Source organism: Drosophila albomicans, chromosome 2R, assembly GCF_009650485.2.
Source record: "Drosophila albomicans strain 15112-1751.03 chromosome 2R, ASM965048v2, whole genome shotgun sequence".
Lineage (NCBI taxonomy): Eukaryota > Metazoa > Arthropoda > Insecta > Diptera > Drosophilidae > Drosophila > Drosophila albomicans.
In genome coordinates this window covers 11,954,971-11,972,352 of record NC_047631.2, presented here as the reverse complement: position 1 = coordinate 11,972,352, position 17,382 = coordinate 11,954,971, and the positions used below count along the sequence as shown (strand labels likewise).

The window sequence follows — 17,382 nt, the reverse complement described above, 5'->3', positions numbered from 1 at the left end:
AATTTTTTTCATAGTTATAAGAACACAAATACAAAATGAATAATAAGTCATCAAAAGCATAAACTACTGTGATTGTCTTAAAATTCGAGGGGAAAATTAAATAAAATAATTTGGAGGAATTTCTGGTTAAAATTGTGCAGGAGGAAATGCTGCTTGATTTACTGTCGCTTAACTTAATATAAGTAGTAAATACAATATATTTTAATGATGAGATAATGCTATTCAGAATCGCTGCTGCCATCCGATTTTGCCTTCTCCTCATCCTTTTGCTCCTCAGTCTTGTAGTGGCGATACTCCTTTTTAAGTTCCCACATGTTTTTGTGCGGATTTTTCATATTGTAATCGCAGACATCTTTAAGTATTTCTTTCAGGTAGCTAATGGGTTGATTGGTTATCTTCACCAGATCCTTGATATTATAGTATTGATGCTTCTCAAACGCATGGAAGAGCATGTCCATCACAGCATTCTTATCATCACGAGCCTTCTTACCCTCAGCCTTCTTACGCTCACGATATTCGATCTACAAATGAACAACACAATTTTGTAATATGGTCTTGTAATATAATAAAGTTCAATCTTACATTGTGTGCATGATCCTTGACAGGTTTAAAGTTCTGCACGATTTTGTCGATGGGCTGCACACGTCGCTGTGGCTCTGATGCCTTGCGTATAGACTCTAGCTTGAGTTTCATATAACAAGTGTCGGCAATTGGTCGGCACTCCAGCTTCTGCACAATTCGACCCTCCATATACAGTTTCTCGCTGTCTGGCGTTGCTGACGCTGTCGACGCACTCGAACCATTCTCTTTGCCATTGCTAGATGCAGCAGAAGAAGCCACTGCCGTCTCCGTTGGCGCCATGTGCGAAAAGACGCCGAGTGTCTGTTTTGTCACTTGGGACACGTCGAGCACATGCTCGGTGGGTATCTTCTCGTCGGGATCGAGGGCGAGCACAGCCTGTGTGAGTGATAACGACACTTGCGCTTTTTGACCGGGTGTCTTGCTGATGCGCAACTTTCCCACATCCATGTTCGATGGCGCCTTCTCCCATTTCTGGGCAATGTATTTGGGAACTTTCACTAGCCAGACGCCACGTCCAGCGTTAGACAGATCCAGTTCTTTGTCAATGATTTGTACTTTTTCCTTGTCATCCTTAGACATGCTTATTTTTATTATGTATATTTTTCTTTATGCGCAATCCAAACTGTTACTTTCAGAAATGCAATTGCGAAATATTAACTGAACAGCTGTAGAGTTGCCATCGTGGCAGAGCATAAAAAATGTTGCCAGAATATGCGAAATAAGCAAGAAACTCACTTTAAACAACGAAACTACGTAAGCATGTGAGCTTGAAAACATTCAGATGTTAATATACGCCGCTGCTTTATTAACAAATTTCTACAAAACCCATTTATGCGTTCATAGCGACTAAATAATTTAATTACCCATTTTTTTAAAATTATTTTTCCTGCTTACCTTGCTCCAAACAAACAGTGCTGTCAACCCGCTTTGTTTTTATCACTATCACTGCAGCAGCTGACAGCTGACACAACTCTCACACGCTGGCTTTTTACACTCTTCGAGCAAAAAAATTGTGTTGAAAATTGTTTGGAAAACGCTGGACTAGCAGGAAATGGCACCGCCAGCGGCACGGGCTCGTTACAACGCCAACAAGGCTGACAACCAGATTCCGACGAAGAAGCCACCGAAACGTTTAAATGATAAAAAAGATGCTACCGGCGACGCTCAAGTCACCGGCACCAAAAAAGAAAAGCGGTAAATAGAGTATATACAATTCGATCGACAAACAATAAATTAAATGCATTGCTGTGCAGGCAAAAGCAAGCGGCGACTGTGGCCAACTCAACGGAAAAGACGCCGTTACCAGCCACCCCTATAATGCCAAGTGTTCACACTGCCTTCAAGACGTTCGTTAGCGCCCGACTTTGTAGTGCCATTTGGGCGTACATTGCTGACTGTGATGAGACCTTCAATTATTGGGAACCGCTGCACTACATCATCAATGGCCATGGCCTGCAGACCTGGGAGTACAGTCCGCAGTTTGGACTGCGTTCCTATACATATCTGCTGCTTCAGGGCGTGCCTGGTTGGATCTATCAAAAGATCTTTAATCCGAGTCCGATACTTATCTTTTACATGGTACGCTGCATGCTGGGTTTTGGGTGTGCTGTCATGGAACGCTTCATGTACAAGTGAGTATAATTGTTACATCGTAATTGACACAGCTAAACTGGTTTCATTTGCAGATCAATTTGCCAGGAGTTTGGCATTCATGTGGGACGGCTTTGGCTAATCTTTCAGCTCTTTAGCGTAGGAATGTTTGTGTCCAGCACCGCATTGTTACCATCTTCATTCTCCATGTACTTTGGCTGCTCAGCGTTGGCTGCCTGGTGGCAGAAACGCTACAGTTTGGCCATCTTCTTTACGGCGATTTCAGCGCTTCTTGGCTGGCCATTTGCAGCGCTAATTGGTGTGCCACTTGTGCTGGAACTGTTGCTCCGGCAACGGGATTGGCGCACATTCGTGCAGTGGACATTGATATCGGGTGCGACGATTGCACTGCCCATGATTGCCATTGATTCGAGCTATTTTGGCAAGCTGACGTTTGCGCCGCTCAACATTATCTGGTACAATGTGTTCACCAGCCATGGACCGAACATCTTTGGCACTGAGCCATTGAGCTACTACATCATTAATGGCTTTCTCAACTTTAACATTATTTGGGTGAGTCACTCTTGTTGTAATTTTTGACTATTGCTAATTGTGGGTGTTGTTTATAGTTGTTGGCTCTACAACTGCCCATAATGCTGGTCATGGACTATTTGATTGTGCCAGCCAAGTACAAGTCGACGCTGAACTTTCCACGCTATATATCGTTGGCACCGTTGTATCTTTGGCTCTTAGTTTTCTTTGCCCAGCCACACAAGGAGGAACGCTTTCTGTTTCCGGTTTATCCACTGATATCTCTTTGTGGCGCCATCACTGTGGATGTCTATCAGCGCATCTTCTTTCGCTTCAAATCGCTGGTGTTCAAGATCAAGGCGGGCATTCACTACTTGGACCACAGCATGTTCATTGCCATTATCGTAATGATTGCCAGCACTTTGTTGGGACTTTCGCGTGTATTCGCTTTGTATCGCAATTATCATGCACCCATGGATTTGATGCTTGAGCTGAATCAATTCAAGGCGACGCCACAATATCGAGCTGATGAAATTTACAATGTATGTATTGGCAAAGATTGGCATCGTTATCCAGGCAGCTTCTTCTTTCCGGCTCGCAATTTCCGTTTGCGTTTCCTTAAATCGGAGTTCCGTGGCATGTTACCAGCTTACTATGAGGGTGGCATTAATGCCACTCAATTGGTGCATCCCTATTTTAATGATCAAAACGTCGAGAACGAGCACATGTACTTTGATTATGATCAATGTCATTTCCTAATCGATTTCGATGAGGGCAAATATACGGAACTGGAGCCGAGCTACTCCAGACGAACCAAAGACTGGTCCATTATGAAGTCATTGCCATTCCTTATACAAGAGAAATCGCATAAGGTGCTGCGTGCTTTCTATGTACCATTCCTAACCGACAATCACATCAAATACGGAGATTTCAATCTACTTAAGCGCAAAAAGACACGTAACGGTAGCTAGGAATGACGAAAAAACAAAGGACGTAACGTGACTTAATCCGTGACCATGCAATCCAGAGAGCATTTCCATGCAGCCGTCATAATCTGCCCAAAATTGTAATTATTATTTATTTTGTATGTCCCAAAAGTTCTGTTCTGTTCCTCCCCCATTTCAATTTTAGCAAAGTTTCTGAGAATTGACCTGATTTTAGTTTGTAAGACAAAATCATCAACGAATTGCTTAATTAATTAATGTCATTATGTGTTTCTACATATTATTATGCCAAAGCTGTAAAGATTATGCTGAATCGAACTAGTGTTTAAGCGGTACTAATAAAAACAAAAGAAGATTCTTAAATTATTTGAAATGGACATATGCTGACAATAGAATAGATACATATCTACCAGTTTTAATAATAACTTATTTAAACCCATCCCCAATAATGAAAAATGTGTAGAATATTGCTCAATAGAGTTTATTCTTAAGCTTGTCGTTAAAGTATCGTAAAAAGTGGGAAGCAAAATTGTACAATGGAATTCGCTTTCTTATATCTACGGGTGCTGGATGTTTACAATGCTATATTTGGTCTACTACATGTACAGTGGGCCTATAACCTAAACACGACTCATGACTTAGACCTATTACAGTCGAACCTCTCCACAACGAACGCTTCTACGCTAGCAGTTCGCTGTAGCGAGTTTCGACGGCACCTTAGCTGTCGATCCAGCAATATTTACAAAAATTAAAGACGAACATTCCTTGGCTGTCCTAGAAGTAGACAGTTAGATTGTTTTCGGAGGAGCCCATCGTATCGGAAGCGCTGAGCAGATTGGATGCAGCCCCCACTGCATTGCCATTGGACGTTGTCGAGATGGTTGTCACGCCTCCGACGCCAGCAGTGACCGTTTTGCGATTGTTGTTCTCCGGCGTCGTCTGCTGTTGATCGTGCTGTGAGAGAGAATCGTGCTCGATTTCATCCTCCTCGTAGAGCTGACCGTTGGCCGAGGCGCGCGAAACGATGCCTGGTAGAAAGACTATTTATAGCTGGGATAGACTCTATATGTGTGAGAGCGGGGAATTAGTCAACTTACTGCGCACCGTTGCCGCATAGCTTTCCCGCTGTCGTTCACGTTCCCGTTCTCGCTCACGCTCCAGCAAATTGACGGCATTGCCAAGCGCCATGCTGCTACTGGCACCGCTGCCCACATGATGCAACCCATTATTGATGGGATTAGTTAGTGTCATGTTATTGCCAGCCGCATGCTTCATATGGAGCACAGAGACGCCGCCGCTGGTTACGCTAGCACCATTGGCATTGCCGGCCAGCTTCTCGTGCGTCACCAGATTCGCCGATGAGACACTGCTGTGTGCCTGGCTGTGGACACGATTGCGTCCCAGGCTAAGACCGCCAGAGCTGCCCTTGCGCTGCTTCTTGGAGCGCACAATGTAGCAGCTCAGCGCCATGATTATCAGCAGGAACAGGCCCACAATCATGCCAAACATGCCCAGCATGCTATTGTTCCAGCTGGACTGTGCCAGCGTCAGACCCTCCATTGTGACGCTCACGGGCACAGACGTGCTACGCGGCGGCACTCCGGAGTCCGTGGCAATGGCAATCAGATGGACAGTGGACTCGTTGAGGCTTTGCAGCTGCTCGGGTCGCATATATATGTTGCCTGTGGCATCGATCTCAAAGAGACCCGCATGCTGGCCACGCAGCGACAGCTCCAACTTGTCATTGCGATCACCATCAGCGGCCTCCACTTTGCCAATCAGCACGCCCTCAAAGGAGTCGGCACGGGATTGGAGTGACTGCTGGAAAGATTCACATAATGGTCAGCATTATGTATTTTTATAAATATATTCAACTTATGCTTAGGTAATTTAAAAAAAAAACAATTGGAGGATTTATATATAAAGGTACTTATATTTATACTTACGCTCTTGGGCACCATGAACTCGTAGTGAGTCTCTCGGAAACGCGGCTCCCAGTCGTTCACATCGATCACCTCTAGCGTGACCTCAGCCGAGGTGCTGTTCGTCAGTCCATCACTAGCAATCACCTGGAACTCGTGCTTCGTCATCTTCTCGTAGTCCAGAGGCTTCGCCAGCACCAGTTCGCCCAGCGAGCCCACGCTAAAGAACTGTGAATTTATGGGATCCGCAATGGTGTACTTGAGATGCTTGCCGGGTTTATTGGTGGGCAGCGCCAGAATCCTATTGCCCACTGCTGTATCCTCGCGTATACGCATCACAAAACGCTTCTGGACAAAGGTGAGACTGCTGAGATCACTGTGGGTGCCAGGGCGTGTTAACTGCACAGTGGTCAACGCATAACGATCGGGATTATCGATTTGTGTGGCCTTCACAACCAAAGTGGCGCCGTGTGTCAAGTCCGCATAGCCAATGGGCGTCAGCAGAGTTATGACGCCGTTGTGAGGATGCACTCGAAAGTATTTGGCGTCCTGGGATTGCACTATGGTGTACTGAATGGGCGCACAAATGCCTTCGTCCTGGTCGACGGCCTTGAGCGGCTCGGGACGCATACGCAGCTCGCCGGCGCGACCATCGGCTGGCAGCTCAGCGCTATAGGATTCACGCAGGAACTTGGGATTCTGGTCGTCGGCATCTGTGATGACCACACGCAGCAGCGTGTCCGAATGTCGTGGCGGTGTGCCCTGATCCTGGGCACGCAGCTTCACCGTAAAGTTCTGCAGCTGCTCGTAGTCGAGCGCTTTTTTCAGCACCAGTGTGCCCTCTAAGGGATTGAGGAACTGCACCAGCTGCGCATAGGGACCGGGCAGCACTTGGTACTCCACTGTGGAAAATGGTCCGGGCTGATCGGCATCTTCAGCGCGAGCGCCTTGCAGTATGCGTGTACCGGGCACTGTTACCTCAGACAGCGTCAAAGTGTAGGGTGTGCCAATCCATTGCGGTGCATTATCATTGACATCCGTGACGCGCACATTGACGGGGATGACGAAGCTCTGCAAGCACAAAAAAAGAAGAGCCAACAAAAAGTGATTGAGTTGAGCGTCAAGCCAAGTCGAAAGATAAACACCTTGCCTAATGCCGGGTGCCGGGTGCAAACAATCGACTGGTCACTGACCCCAGAAATGCCCGAGTTCAAAGCGCCAACAGTTAAAAGTACTCACGATTGTGACTCCTCCTTCGCCACAGCACCTCGATTGCCGCCCATAAAGCACTGCATATATTTGCATGTTCAAAGCAACCCCCAAAAACGCCACCCCGGAAGTACTAATGGCTAATTTATGGGCCCAGACGTCTAAGCCGGCTAACCACAGGACAGGAGCTCAAAGCCCGAGCTCCAGTTTTGCCTGGAGCTCCTGCATTGCAAGTAAAAGTTAAGTTAAGTTGGTTTCTGTTTGTTTGATTCTAAAATTGAAATAGGCGTCGTTGTCTAAAAAGTTTTCAATTGTTTATAGAGTACAAGAAATAGCCGCAACTTGGTCCTTGTCCTAGGGATAACCCCACACATATGCACTATATGTACATATATTCGTAGTGAGAACATTCCGAATCGTGTTTACCCAATTTCATTTCACTACCTGAACCCTTACTACATCGAGATGCCGCCCTCTCTTCTTTTGTGATGCCTCGGCACGCACATCCATCGTCCAAACCGGGTAGAGGATGGGTGAAATGTGGAGACCGCTTCGATATAGGTTAATTGGTTGCCCATTAGGCATTACTTGAGTGCGCGGCACGACAGCAAGAAAGTTCTGCAGGTGCTGAATGCGGTTAAGAAAAAGTTGATTCCGGGAACACCACAAAATGTTTTTAAGAGGCTAACCCCCAACGTGGGTTAATTAAAGTGGTCAGTAGGTTTGATTGATTGAATGCTATGGGGATTTGCTAGAAAAGAAAGTTCTTTCTTTGGGTCAGTTGCTGGGGTACTTGCGGATATTATTTCAAAACTATTTTTAGCAATATGAAAATATTAAATCTTTCAAAAATACCCAAAAACTTTTAATATCTTGTTGTACTTCTCAGAAATGAATCTTTTAAAAATATTGAAAAGTTTTAATTGCTTTGTTTTATCTTATAGAAATGTAATATTGAAATGGGGGAAAAATGTAATAAAGCCGCTTTACAAAAAAAAGCGTAATAATATTTTATTGAAGCACAACAACCTAAATTAAAGCTTACCGGATCTGTCGAACGTCTTCGCACGCATATGACATTCACATAGATGGATGAGGGACCTCGCAGACCCTCCTTGTCCAGCTCAACAGAGAGAGCCAAATCCTTGGTGCCCGCCACAATCTCAACAGGTGCATTCTTCTCTCTCAACGATAAGTTGATGTCCCCAGTCTCCGCATTGGGATCGCCATTAATACGAAGTTTGCCAATTATGGAGCCCACAGTTAGATCCTCAGTGGCCAAAAAACTTTCCGCTGATCCGCCGCCTTCTAGATAACATCTGGAGTCTAGTATCGCTCCATTTGCGGCTGCAACGAAAAGGAAAAATAGAACTAAAGTGAAAATTTGTTTGAGCTTGATCTCTCTCTCTCTTTCAGCTTTACTTTTCGTTTTTATTTTCTTTTTACCGAGCAATTAGTATACTAAAAGTAAATTGCAGTTAAATCGCCCTAGACCAGTGTGCAATGTATGTATATCTGCTATAGAGTTGTACACTGTCCAACCCGGGACAGGTTTATATCGTTGCGCTCTACTAAGCTTCCGTTTATCTCTCACTCTTTGGCAAACGATTCGCTGCAATCTGTCTGCCAAGTCCAAGCTTTGTTTTCGCTTCACTTTTATTTTGAAGTCCGCCACCTGCCAACTGCCACATGCTACAAGCCACATGCCACATGCCAGCTGCCACTTGCCGACTGCCAGTTTCCAGACTCCATAAAACGTCTTTCCATGGTCAAACTTGGACTTGCCCGCTTGGCCACTGCATGATTCATGGACTGAGGATTCGCTTGCTTTGTCTTCACATCACAGCTGATTTCGCGTTTCCGGACAAGCTCCACTATTTAATTGTGTTACTGTGCATTGAGTTCAGTTAACAATTTGCAGCGCATGCAAATTTCCAAACGATTAAAATCACAAGCGACTCTAGAGACATGACTCAAAATTATAATTATAGATTAACAAATGAGATAGTTGAGTTCACTTGTAACAAATTTAAGAGTGGATAATAAAAAATAATATCAATACAAAGAAATGTTTTTTTCTAGGACTGAAGTAAAAACTACATAATATAAATATAAAATTCATTTAATTTGTCCATAATAACAAATATTTAAGAATTTTATGTATGAGCCGGACTATTATACAGTTCAGGTTAAAACATATGCATATATAGTAATACTTTAAAGGAATTGAATAAAAACTGAACTAAACAGTGAATAGAAAAATGAAATAATAATAATGAGTTAACTTAGTCTTCCAGGTAAACACAATTGTTGAAACTGTGAATATCAATTCAAAATTATTAAAGGAACCCCTTCCGACACCAAATTTTGTATGAGAACATGACATAACACCTTTAAGTAATTACAAAAATAAATTAAAGCGAAGAATAATAACAGAGCTATGCAGTTGTTTCCCATAAAATGTTCCGGTTATCTCTTGTCTATTTTTCCTTCTCTCTCTTTCTATCTTCATACCTAACAACTAGTTCCCCTAGTGCCGATGTTAACACATAAGTAAGTGGTTACTACGTATAGTATATGTGTTATGTTTTTAAACGTTCTGGTTAGTGGTTTCAAGAGCAAAATGTTGAGGTTCACATCGTGACCCTGGCGAGAATTTCTCTTTATGGTAGAGCTGTGGACACATCTGATGATGGTGGCGGATGAATTACTGTCGCTGTAGTCGACAGCTGTGGTGAAATCTTCTAGACTCGTCAAGTCTTCAAGATCTTTATTGTAGGTTAATAGTTATGACATTGAGCAACACGTATGATCATATCGTAACTTGACTTTCTTTTTGTTAGAAATTGGCTTAATTCGAGCTTGACATTAAATTTGCAGAGTAATGTCTAAAAAGATATGCTGATATGACACGTTTACTTAATTCTGCAAGAGATTTATGGAAATGGAAAGTGAATCTGTAAAATAATGTACGACTATAGGGAATTTATGGGCAATACGTGTTGTATGTGTATATAAGTAATTTAAAAATACATTAGAAAATAAATGATAATCCACATAGATAAAAAGAAATATGCTATAGAATTGTTCGCTCAATTTGATTTCTTGAAATTAGGACAGGTCTAATTTAAAAAACATCGCATATGTATTTTGTTTTATTTTTAGTTTTAGGTTTATGCCTTAATTAGTAATCCGACTAAGAATTGCATAACTGCAAATTGTACATCTTAATTAGTTGTAGATTTTGCATAATACACAACTAATTTGAGTCACATAAAGACCAAAAAACAACAAGACAAAATTCCCCATAAAGTTCAAATATCTGAAGCGTAAATCCGCGAAAGCAGTTGGATGATATAAATTCGAGATTGAAGAAAAAACACATGAGCATTTTAGGAGCTCCGAAAGCTATTACATAAATTTGTTGTTTTTATAATTTTCTTTTTTTTTTTTGCAAAGAGATGGCGCAAAATAAAGTAAGTAAATGAAAGTGAGTTTGGAGTTTGTTGACTAACTACACAAACATTAGGCGAGTACGTGAAAAGCCGCCCACAACAAACAACTCTATGACAAGAGAGAGGAGATACACATAGAGTAAGAGACACACTTGGTTAGTTGGGGCAAAGAAAAGTTGAACCAAAAAACCAAAAATAAAACAGAAATGGAAAATAAAGTTCAAAAAACAAATTTGTTCACTGTGGTTGTATGCAATCGGTTTTGTTTTGGTTTTCTTGGATAAAAAAAATGTTCGTTCAGCTTGATGATTTTCATGAAAATGAAATGTTTCGCTTGACGTAAATTTGAATCTGACTTGGATTTGATTTTAAAGTTTGTGGCTTAAGTTGTGGTTGAAAATTGCCATAATCTTAATTTGAAGTTATCTCTCGCTCATTTTGACTCAACATAAGTTCTGTTTCGTTAAATATTATTAGCATCATTTTGTTTTTTTTTTACATTTCGCAATCAATTTCTAGCACAGGTCAACTCGACGAACCGGTAAAGAACGGTGACAAACCCATTAAAATTACGACTTGCCCGAGATTCTTTAGATCTTTCACAATCATTACAATCAGTGATGTATGACAATGTAATGAACCGAAATTAATGTGCTAAATGGAACTTGAAACTGGAGCAGTTTGTAAATAACTTTAAGAACAACTGCGCATTCCCGCTTCTCATTCCCGAAATGGTGAGCTCCATTTGCATATGGAGACCCCCCGACTTCAATCGAAAGAGGTCTGGTTACGTTTCGCTTACCCGTAAGTCACGTAAATACTTGTATTCGTCATAAATCATTGGACCAGAACGCCGTGTTGACGTGTTTTCGAGACTTAGTCGTAAGTAGTCGCTGTGTAGCTTTTCCCTTGTTAAATTTATTAAGCCTACACGACGTCACTTAGTTTGGAATTTCACTATTTTTGAGTTTTGTCTGTTTTTACTTTTAAGGTTATTTGCGGTTACATGCGACTAATTACTTTGTTTTAAAAATACGGACAGATCCCAGGATATCAACAGTTTAACGCAAGAATTCCATTGTACTGCCTTTGAAAGTATCAACAATTTGCGAAAGAATGATGCACAATTGAATTATTACAAGCAATTTGAGCAACGTCTTAATTTCCTGCTTAACAAAAAGAATTGCTTGCCAATTTATTGAGCTATGTACATGTTAGTGTTAATGTTCTGTTTAACTGCACGGAAAAGGTTATTGCCACCTGTTTGCATTAATTGACTTGTCTTAATGGCGTTGCCACTATTTTCTCTTCAATGTTCAATTAGAAGGGATTTTATTACTTACCACTCGTAATCCAAGATATTCCAATTATGGCATAGTAGTATAGGTAGTATGATTTAATCCACATTTTGTTTTTCACTTAATTATTGGAATTTAATTGGGATTTGTAAGTTGTTCAATTTTTTAGAGCTCCATAACCGAACCGTTTTGGGATCATACAGATCAACTATTTTTAAATTTGCTCAGCATAAAATCAAGCATAATTCACGAAATTTTCAAAACTGTAAAGATAATTAACAGCAATACATTTAGTGACACTTTAATTTATGTGTAGGCGAATATTTAACTTTTTTAGTTGGCATTTCCTTCGTGGTTTGCAAAAAAAAACTTTTTATCACATGCGATTTTTCACTTTTTCACACGGAAACGCAAATGTTTTGCACATTCTCAGTCCTTTCATATCTGCGATGTGCTATAAATGTTTTACATACGTATGCAATTTATAGTCGTTCTGTGGGCCTCTGTGATTGCTGAGAGATATAAATATTTAAATTGGGTCTGTAAGGTGATACGACCTAGAAAAAGTGCGGGTTGCTTTCGCTAAACGTATGCCAGCAAGTGTGAGAGTCAAGGGAAGAGAGCGAGAAGGAAGATAGGGGGCAAACGTCTAGATTATTACAAGATTATTAGTTAGACAAAACATTTTAGCACAGAAACCAAAGCAACTGGAACATTAGCCGACCTCCCAATCCCGCCCACAGTGTCGCTTGCCGTATGTCTCTTTGTGCCATAAATGTCGCACATATGTCAACCGTGTTATTTTTCCTCTTCTGCATCTACTACTTCTTCCTTTTCTTTTGTTGTTCTTGTTGTTTCTCTCGCTCTCGCTTCGTTGCCAGCAGCGCATTTACTCAGTAGTTGTTTGAAATCGGAATTGGCGGCATTTTGCATAGTCAACAGACATTGTGTAGTTGTGTGTGTGTGTATGTGTGTTGCAATTGTTGTTGTTTCCTTGGTTCCGGTTTGTTCGCATATTTCTACAAACGTTTTACCGCTTTGACTGTTGTTGCACCCAACCACATCAGGACGAGTCTCAGCAGACAGCGCTTCCTTGTGGCGGCAACACCCGGTTGTACACAATATGCCAGGCAGATTTATGGCATGCCACAGGAGACGCGACGCGACGTTAACCAACTAGGCAAATGCCGCTGACCGTTGGGCGAAAATGAAAACGCTTTTGACCGGAAGTTACGGAAGCGCACTGAAAAAGTCATTCACCCGTATAAAAACCTATTTTACGTTCATATGCAATGAATTTTCTTTCAACAAAAATATTTGCAAAAAAGATCGTGCAACTTGAATTGCAAATTAAGTGCGTATGTATATCGATTGCAAGTAATATTTATCGAAAGCTAAATTTCTATTTGGAGACCACGAAAACGAAATCAAATAATTTGTCGATGTATGTATGTACATAGTTTTTGTATTTAGCCGCAATCGAACAATCACTTTCGATTCAGAACTTAATTTTAAAGCTTTAACGGTAAATTGTGTTATTTATAAAACGGGTAAGTGAAACTCAAACACAATTGCCGTGTTTGAAATAATATATTACTGCACCATAGCATTTTTATATTAATTACTGTAGAATACGTTGCAGCTCCTTAAAATATGCACTTTTTATTGTATTTAATTAATGAACTCACTGCACAACAACATTAAGGGTTATATTTATTATTGTTTTATTCACTCGATCCGTTGCGGAGTTGTTTTTTTTTTATTCGTACTTCACATGCGGCCAGGCGGCGCTCCAAACACAAACTGATTTTCCATAATGTTGCCAAAGCAGGGAATGCCCCCTAACAACGGGCAGCGGCAACAGAAACGAGCAACAGCAACATACAACAGCAACAGCCTGTAATGCCGGTGCGTTTGCTTTCGTTGTTGTTGTAGTTGGTCATATATAGAGTCATATATATACGCGATATGTTGAACGTGAATGTGAGTGGCAGTCTTGTCTGAAGTCTCTCTGGGTCTGGGTTGTTTGTTGTTGCTGCTGTTGCTTTTACTCGTTGCTGTTGTTGTGTTGAAAATGTTTCCACATCACTCGTCAAGCGTTTCCATTTAAGCTCTTCATAAAAAACAGAAATAAAAGAAAACAACTACAACAAAGCACTGGCTAACACAGTGGTTGAAAGCAGCGATACTCCGACTCCAACTACGACTACGTCTACCATGGCGACTATGCGCACGCGCCCAAGCTCAAATTGCGACGCTCAATGAATGGGAAGTACTGGAACATTGAGCCTGCAGTTGCTGAAAGAGAGAGAGCGCAACAAAGTTGAAGCGAAGCGTAGTTGTTGTTGGTTTGTTTTGCTGCTTCTTTTGGCATTATTGTCGTTATTATTAGTATTATTATGTTATTGGTATCGTTTCAGCTTGTTGTCAGTTCTTGGCTCAACTAACCCTTAACTTAAAATTCACCTGTGTCATCCGCTGCGTTTCGCTTGACTGGACACCTAGCTTGAGAGAGCGAGAGAGGAAGGGCGTTTCTTGCTCTCTGTTTACATTGCAATTTCTTGCCCTGGCAACCAAGGCGTCCTCACAATTTCCCGAGCCGGTTTTATGCTTGCTCCTTCCCCAGTCACTTCACTTCATACCATTTCCGTGCCATGACTCAGTGACATTGCATTTGCATGTGCATGCCGTTAATTGCTGTAATTTCCAACTGGACGCGACATCGTTACTCTCTCCTTACATATCCCCAACATAATTGTACGCCATTTTTTGGGTTGGTTTTTTTCCACTCGAATGTCCTGTACAGTATCGTGCTTTGTAAGAAGTTTTTCTTGATTTGGGCCACGCTTTCCCTTATACTTTATGCTGACTTTATGACCTGCTGATCGATTAAGGTTTAAGAACATTCCGAAGAAAATTAAAAATGTATTAATTGGGCTTATGGATTGTGCGTGTATCTTGGATCACATCTATATATTTATAAATATTTAATCAAATTAAATCTTACAAGAAATTTTGGCACTTTAAATAGTTAATAGAAATACAATTTGGCTAGATTTAATGTCAAGTTAACTCAGTCCTAAGCATTAAATAAACTAGTGTGGCAAATTCATTATCTAGAGTTCAGTATGCTTCTGCTTGTCGTAGAAACGTTCGCAAACTTTTGCCACAACCTGTGACACCTCCAATCGATACTCATCCTCGCTGTGCGCGAATCTATTGCGTATGGTGAGCAGCGCATGACGCAGCGTTGCGCTTTTGGACCATAATGGCTGGCACAGACTCTCGGTGGTGTCCAGGGCAATGATGAACTGCTCGACAGCCTCCGGCTGATCCAAAAGATGCACATAATCCTGGCTAAGCACTGCTTCGAGTGCGGCACAATACCCATGAGATTGCAGCCATGTCTCGAAATCGAGGAGCACATATTGAGCCACAGTTGTGTCAGCCACTTCTGGGGAGGCATCTCTGCTGGCATCGATTACAGAGCGCTTCTCCACAACTAAATCACTGATTAATGTTACGACCTTGGCTTTGTTGCGGAGTTCCACGTCAGCGCTGCGCAGGACCCCAATGAGAGCCTGTGTTCCGGACGTGGAAAGAATGCGTTGCTGTGCCAATGGGAATTTGCGCAATAGAGCACCGAAAGCATGCAGAGCTGATGAGATTTCTGCACTGTTCGAGGACGTCATAAGGATTTGAGCGAGATGTGAACCAAAGTTGCGTTCAAACACTTTAATTTGAGCCTTGGGATTATTGCCTGTTAGGGCGCCCAGCACACGCATCGCCGAAATACGCAAATCCGTGTTGGTATCGTTGACCACAATGGGCAGTAAGACATCGTCCAAACTGCCATTGTCGATGAACACCAGAGCATTATCAATTTGATGTAGCAGGTATTCGAGATTCTCCAGCACATTAAGCTTGATCTTTAACTCAGACTGTACCGGCGTTTTGCTAAGATTGCGATACTGCTCCAGAAGTTGCACGATCACTTCACCATCTGTGCGAAAGTTCTTTTGGAAATCCTTATAGGCTTTACGCAGTTCTGCATAACTGCGATGCTCTTTCGATTTGCGCACTGACTCCTCAATGATGTCCGCCTTGTGCTCCAATGAAAGCGGCTTTTCCTCATCGCTGGACTTGCTTTGCAAAGCAGTGCCACGTTCGCTTTCGTCCAATAGTTTTGCCTCCTTGACACCCGTTTGCAGATTAATGCGCACATGTAGACCCTTTGGTATGGCCTGACCTGAAAGATGACGTGTGTTTAATTGGCCTGATATACTAAATGGTTGGTACACGTAATAGAAACCTTCGGCCACCACTTGCCACTCATCCGTAGCCACGAATTCCTCGGTTTTGTTTGCCGGCTCCGATGCCGAAACTTGTAGGCATCCAATCACCAAGGCTGCGCCTAAAGCGGCCAGTATTGTGGAAATGTGCATCCTTATTGCTTGTATTTTATACTATTCTTTTTCGTCCTGGCTTTAAGCCTGTCTCTGTGTTGTAGGTTGGTGTCTGACGTTATTCCGGCTTTTTATAAAACGTTGACATGCCGCAAGAGTGACCGTAAATCAAATTTCAAAATATCTCGTTTGGCCGGCAAAAATATACCAAAATCATTATAAGCTGGTTACACAAACACATTTGTTGTGTGGTGAACAAGTGTTCCTAAAGAGATTCTACTTGATTTACTAAAATAACGAACTTCAAATAAATTAATACTTTTAAACGTTTCTATTATTGAAACAATGCAATTTTAAAATCTGGCAACGCTTTTGGTTAACGCTTTATTTTCTTTTGGAGTCTGGCTACTCTTTGCAGAATGCCGTTATTATTTTCAAATAAAATTTGTTTAACAAGAGAAATAGTAGTTAGTTTCGCCTTACTATTAATTGTTTATTTGAATACTATTTCGACTATATTAACTAAGTAATATCTATTGTACAAACAATATAGACAATTTAAAACATATTAAAAACTATTCCAAGAAGCCTAAACTGGTTTTCGAGAGTACTTTTACCAAATCATGCTGTACGTCACTAAATTAAATGTAAACATAATTAAGTTGAATAAATTCTTAACAAATTTATGCAAATACATTCATTTTTACAGTGCTCACAAAATTTATGAGAAAACGTGTGACTTTACATAGATAATTTGGAAATTTTTATTTGAGTGTCTGCAGATCATATTATAAGTCGTGGATGAGAAAAAAAATGCGAACTACGAAAGCGTCGGGGAATTTACTTTATAAACAAAGCAAAATACCGAAACTTGATTTATGCTCAAGTATTTATATGCAAATATATGAAGTCATATAATTATCATATGTGGCGCCAATTAAATGTGTAAATAAATAAATTGCAAGCATCTATTCTCAGGTTCTATGCCATCTTCTAGCTCCAGCTGGATCCTATGCTAATTACCGATGACGAATAGTCAAAAACTCTACTTCTACTTCTACTATGTATTTATCAATCGTGTTTGTTTACTCGGTGTTTTCTATGTTTACAACTCGCATGCCAGTTGTTTGAAAGTGAGACCATAAAATTCACATGCCACTCGACAACTTTTTTTTTGATTTTATAGTCGTAGATGATTTTTGTTTTTATTTGTCGCATTGCCAAACCAGTCTGTCACCCGCTATAGTTTTGTGATTATATTTATTTCTAATTGCTTCTCGCGGCGCGATTCGCTGGATGTTTGACTGTAGCTAATAATAATAATAGTATAAAAGTATATAGATCTAGTCGTCGATGACGCGAAACGGAAATTCTTAAGCTTGCATGCGATTTGGCCATTGTCAAATAGTTATTCACCTTGAGCTGTTATACAAAACCACACACAA

General features: G+C 41.2%; 4 protein-coding genes across 8 annotated transcripts; 1 reads left to right on the top strand and 3 right to left on the bottom strand.

Annotated features, from left to right (window-relative positions):
• Nucleotides 1-91: 91 nt before the first annotated feature.
• On the bottom strand, nt 92-1,250 carry LOC117576705 (general transcription factor IIF subunit 2). The gene is made up of 2 exons (XM_034261720.2): nt 583-1,250; nt 92-521 (listed from the first exon to the last, which is right to left on the bottom strand). The coding sequence occupies exons 1-2, from the start codon at nt 1,159-1,161 to the stop codon at nt 219-221; spliced, it is 882 nt and encodes a 293-aa protein (XP_034117611.2). The 5' UTR covers nt 1,162-1,250; the 3' UTR covers nt 92-218.
• A 274-nt stretch (nt 1,251-1,524) lies between these two features.
• Nucleotides 1,525-4,024, top strand: LOC117576703 (alpha-1,2-mannosyltransferase ALG9). Its single transcript, XM_034261718.2, has 4 exons — nt 1,525-1,776; nt 1,836-2,213; nt 2,268-2,745; nt 2,802-4,024. The coding sequence occupies exons 1-4, from the start codon at nt 1,634-1,636 to the stop codon at nt 3,672-3,674; spliced, it is 1,872 nt and encodes a 623-aa protein (XP_034117609.1). The 5' UTR covers nt 1,525-1,633; the 3' UTR covers nt 3,675-4,024.
• Nucleotides 3,829-13,335, bottom strand: LOC117574687 (protocadherin gamma-B1). Of its 5 annotated transcripts, none has more exons than XM_052006351.1 (6): nt 13,157-13,335; nt 11,577-11,794; nt 7,824-8,125; nt 5,594-6,640; nt 4,745-5,465; nt 3,829-4,687 (listed from the first exon to the last, which is right to left on the bottom strand). In XM_052006351.1, the coding sequence occupies exons 2-6, from the start codon at nt 11,638-11,640 to the stop codon at nt 4,422-4,424; spliced, it is 2,400 nt and encodes a 799-aa protein (XP_051862311.1). In that variant the 5' UTR covers nt 11,641-11,794; nt 13,157-13,335; the 3' UTR covers nt 3,829-4,421. The 5 variants fall into 5 exon arrangements, with proteins under 5 accessions (XP_051862311.1, XP_051862310.1, XP_051862309.1 ...); XM_052006350.1 differs by having other exon boundaries at nt 4,745-5,468; nt 13,134-13,334; XM_052006349.1 differs by having other exon boundaries at nt 4,745-5,468; nt 13,157-13,334.
• A 1,129-nt stretch (nt 13,336-14,464) lies between these two features.
• LOC117575638 (nucleotide exchange factor Sil1) lies at nt 14,465-16,103 on the bottom strand. Its single transcript, XM_034259918.2, has 2 exons — nt 15,844-16,103; nt 14,465-15,780 (listed from the first exon to the last, which is right to left on the bottom strand). The coding sequence occupies exons 1-2, from the start codon at nt 15,974-15,976 to the stop codon at nt 14,648-14,650; spliced, it is 1,266 nt and encodes a 421-aa protein (XP_034115809.2). The 5' UTR covers nt 15,977-16,103; the 3' UTR covers nt 14,465-14,647.
• Nucleotides 16,104-17,382: the final 1,279 nt, after the last annotated feature.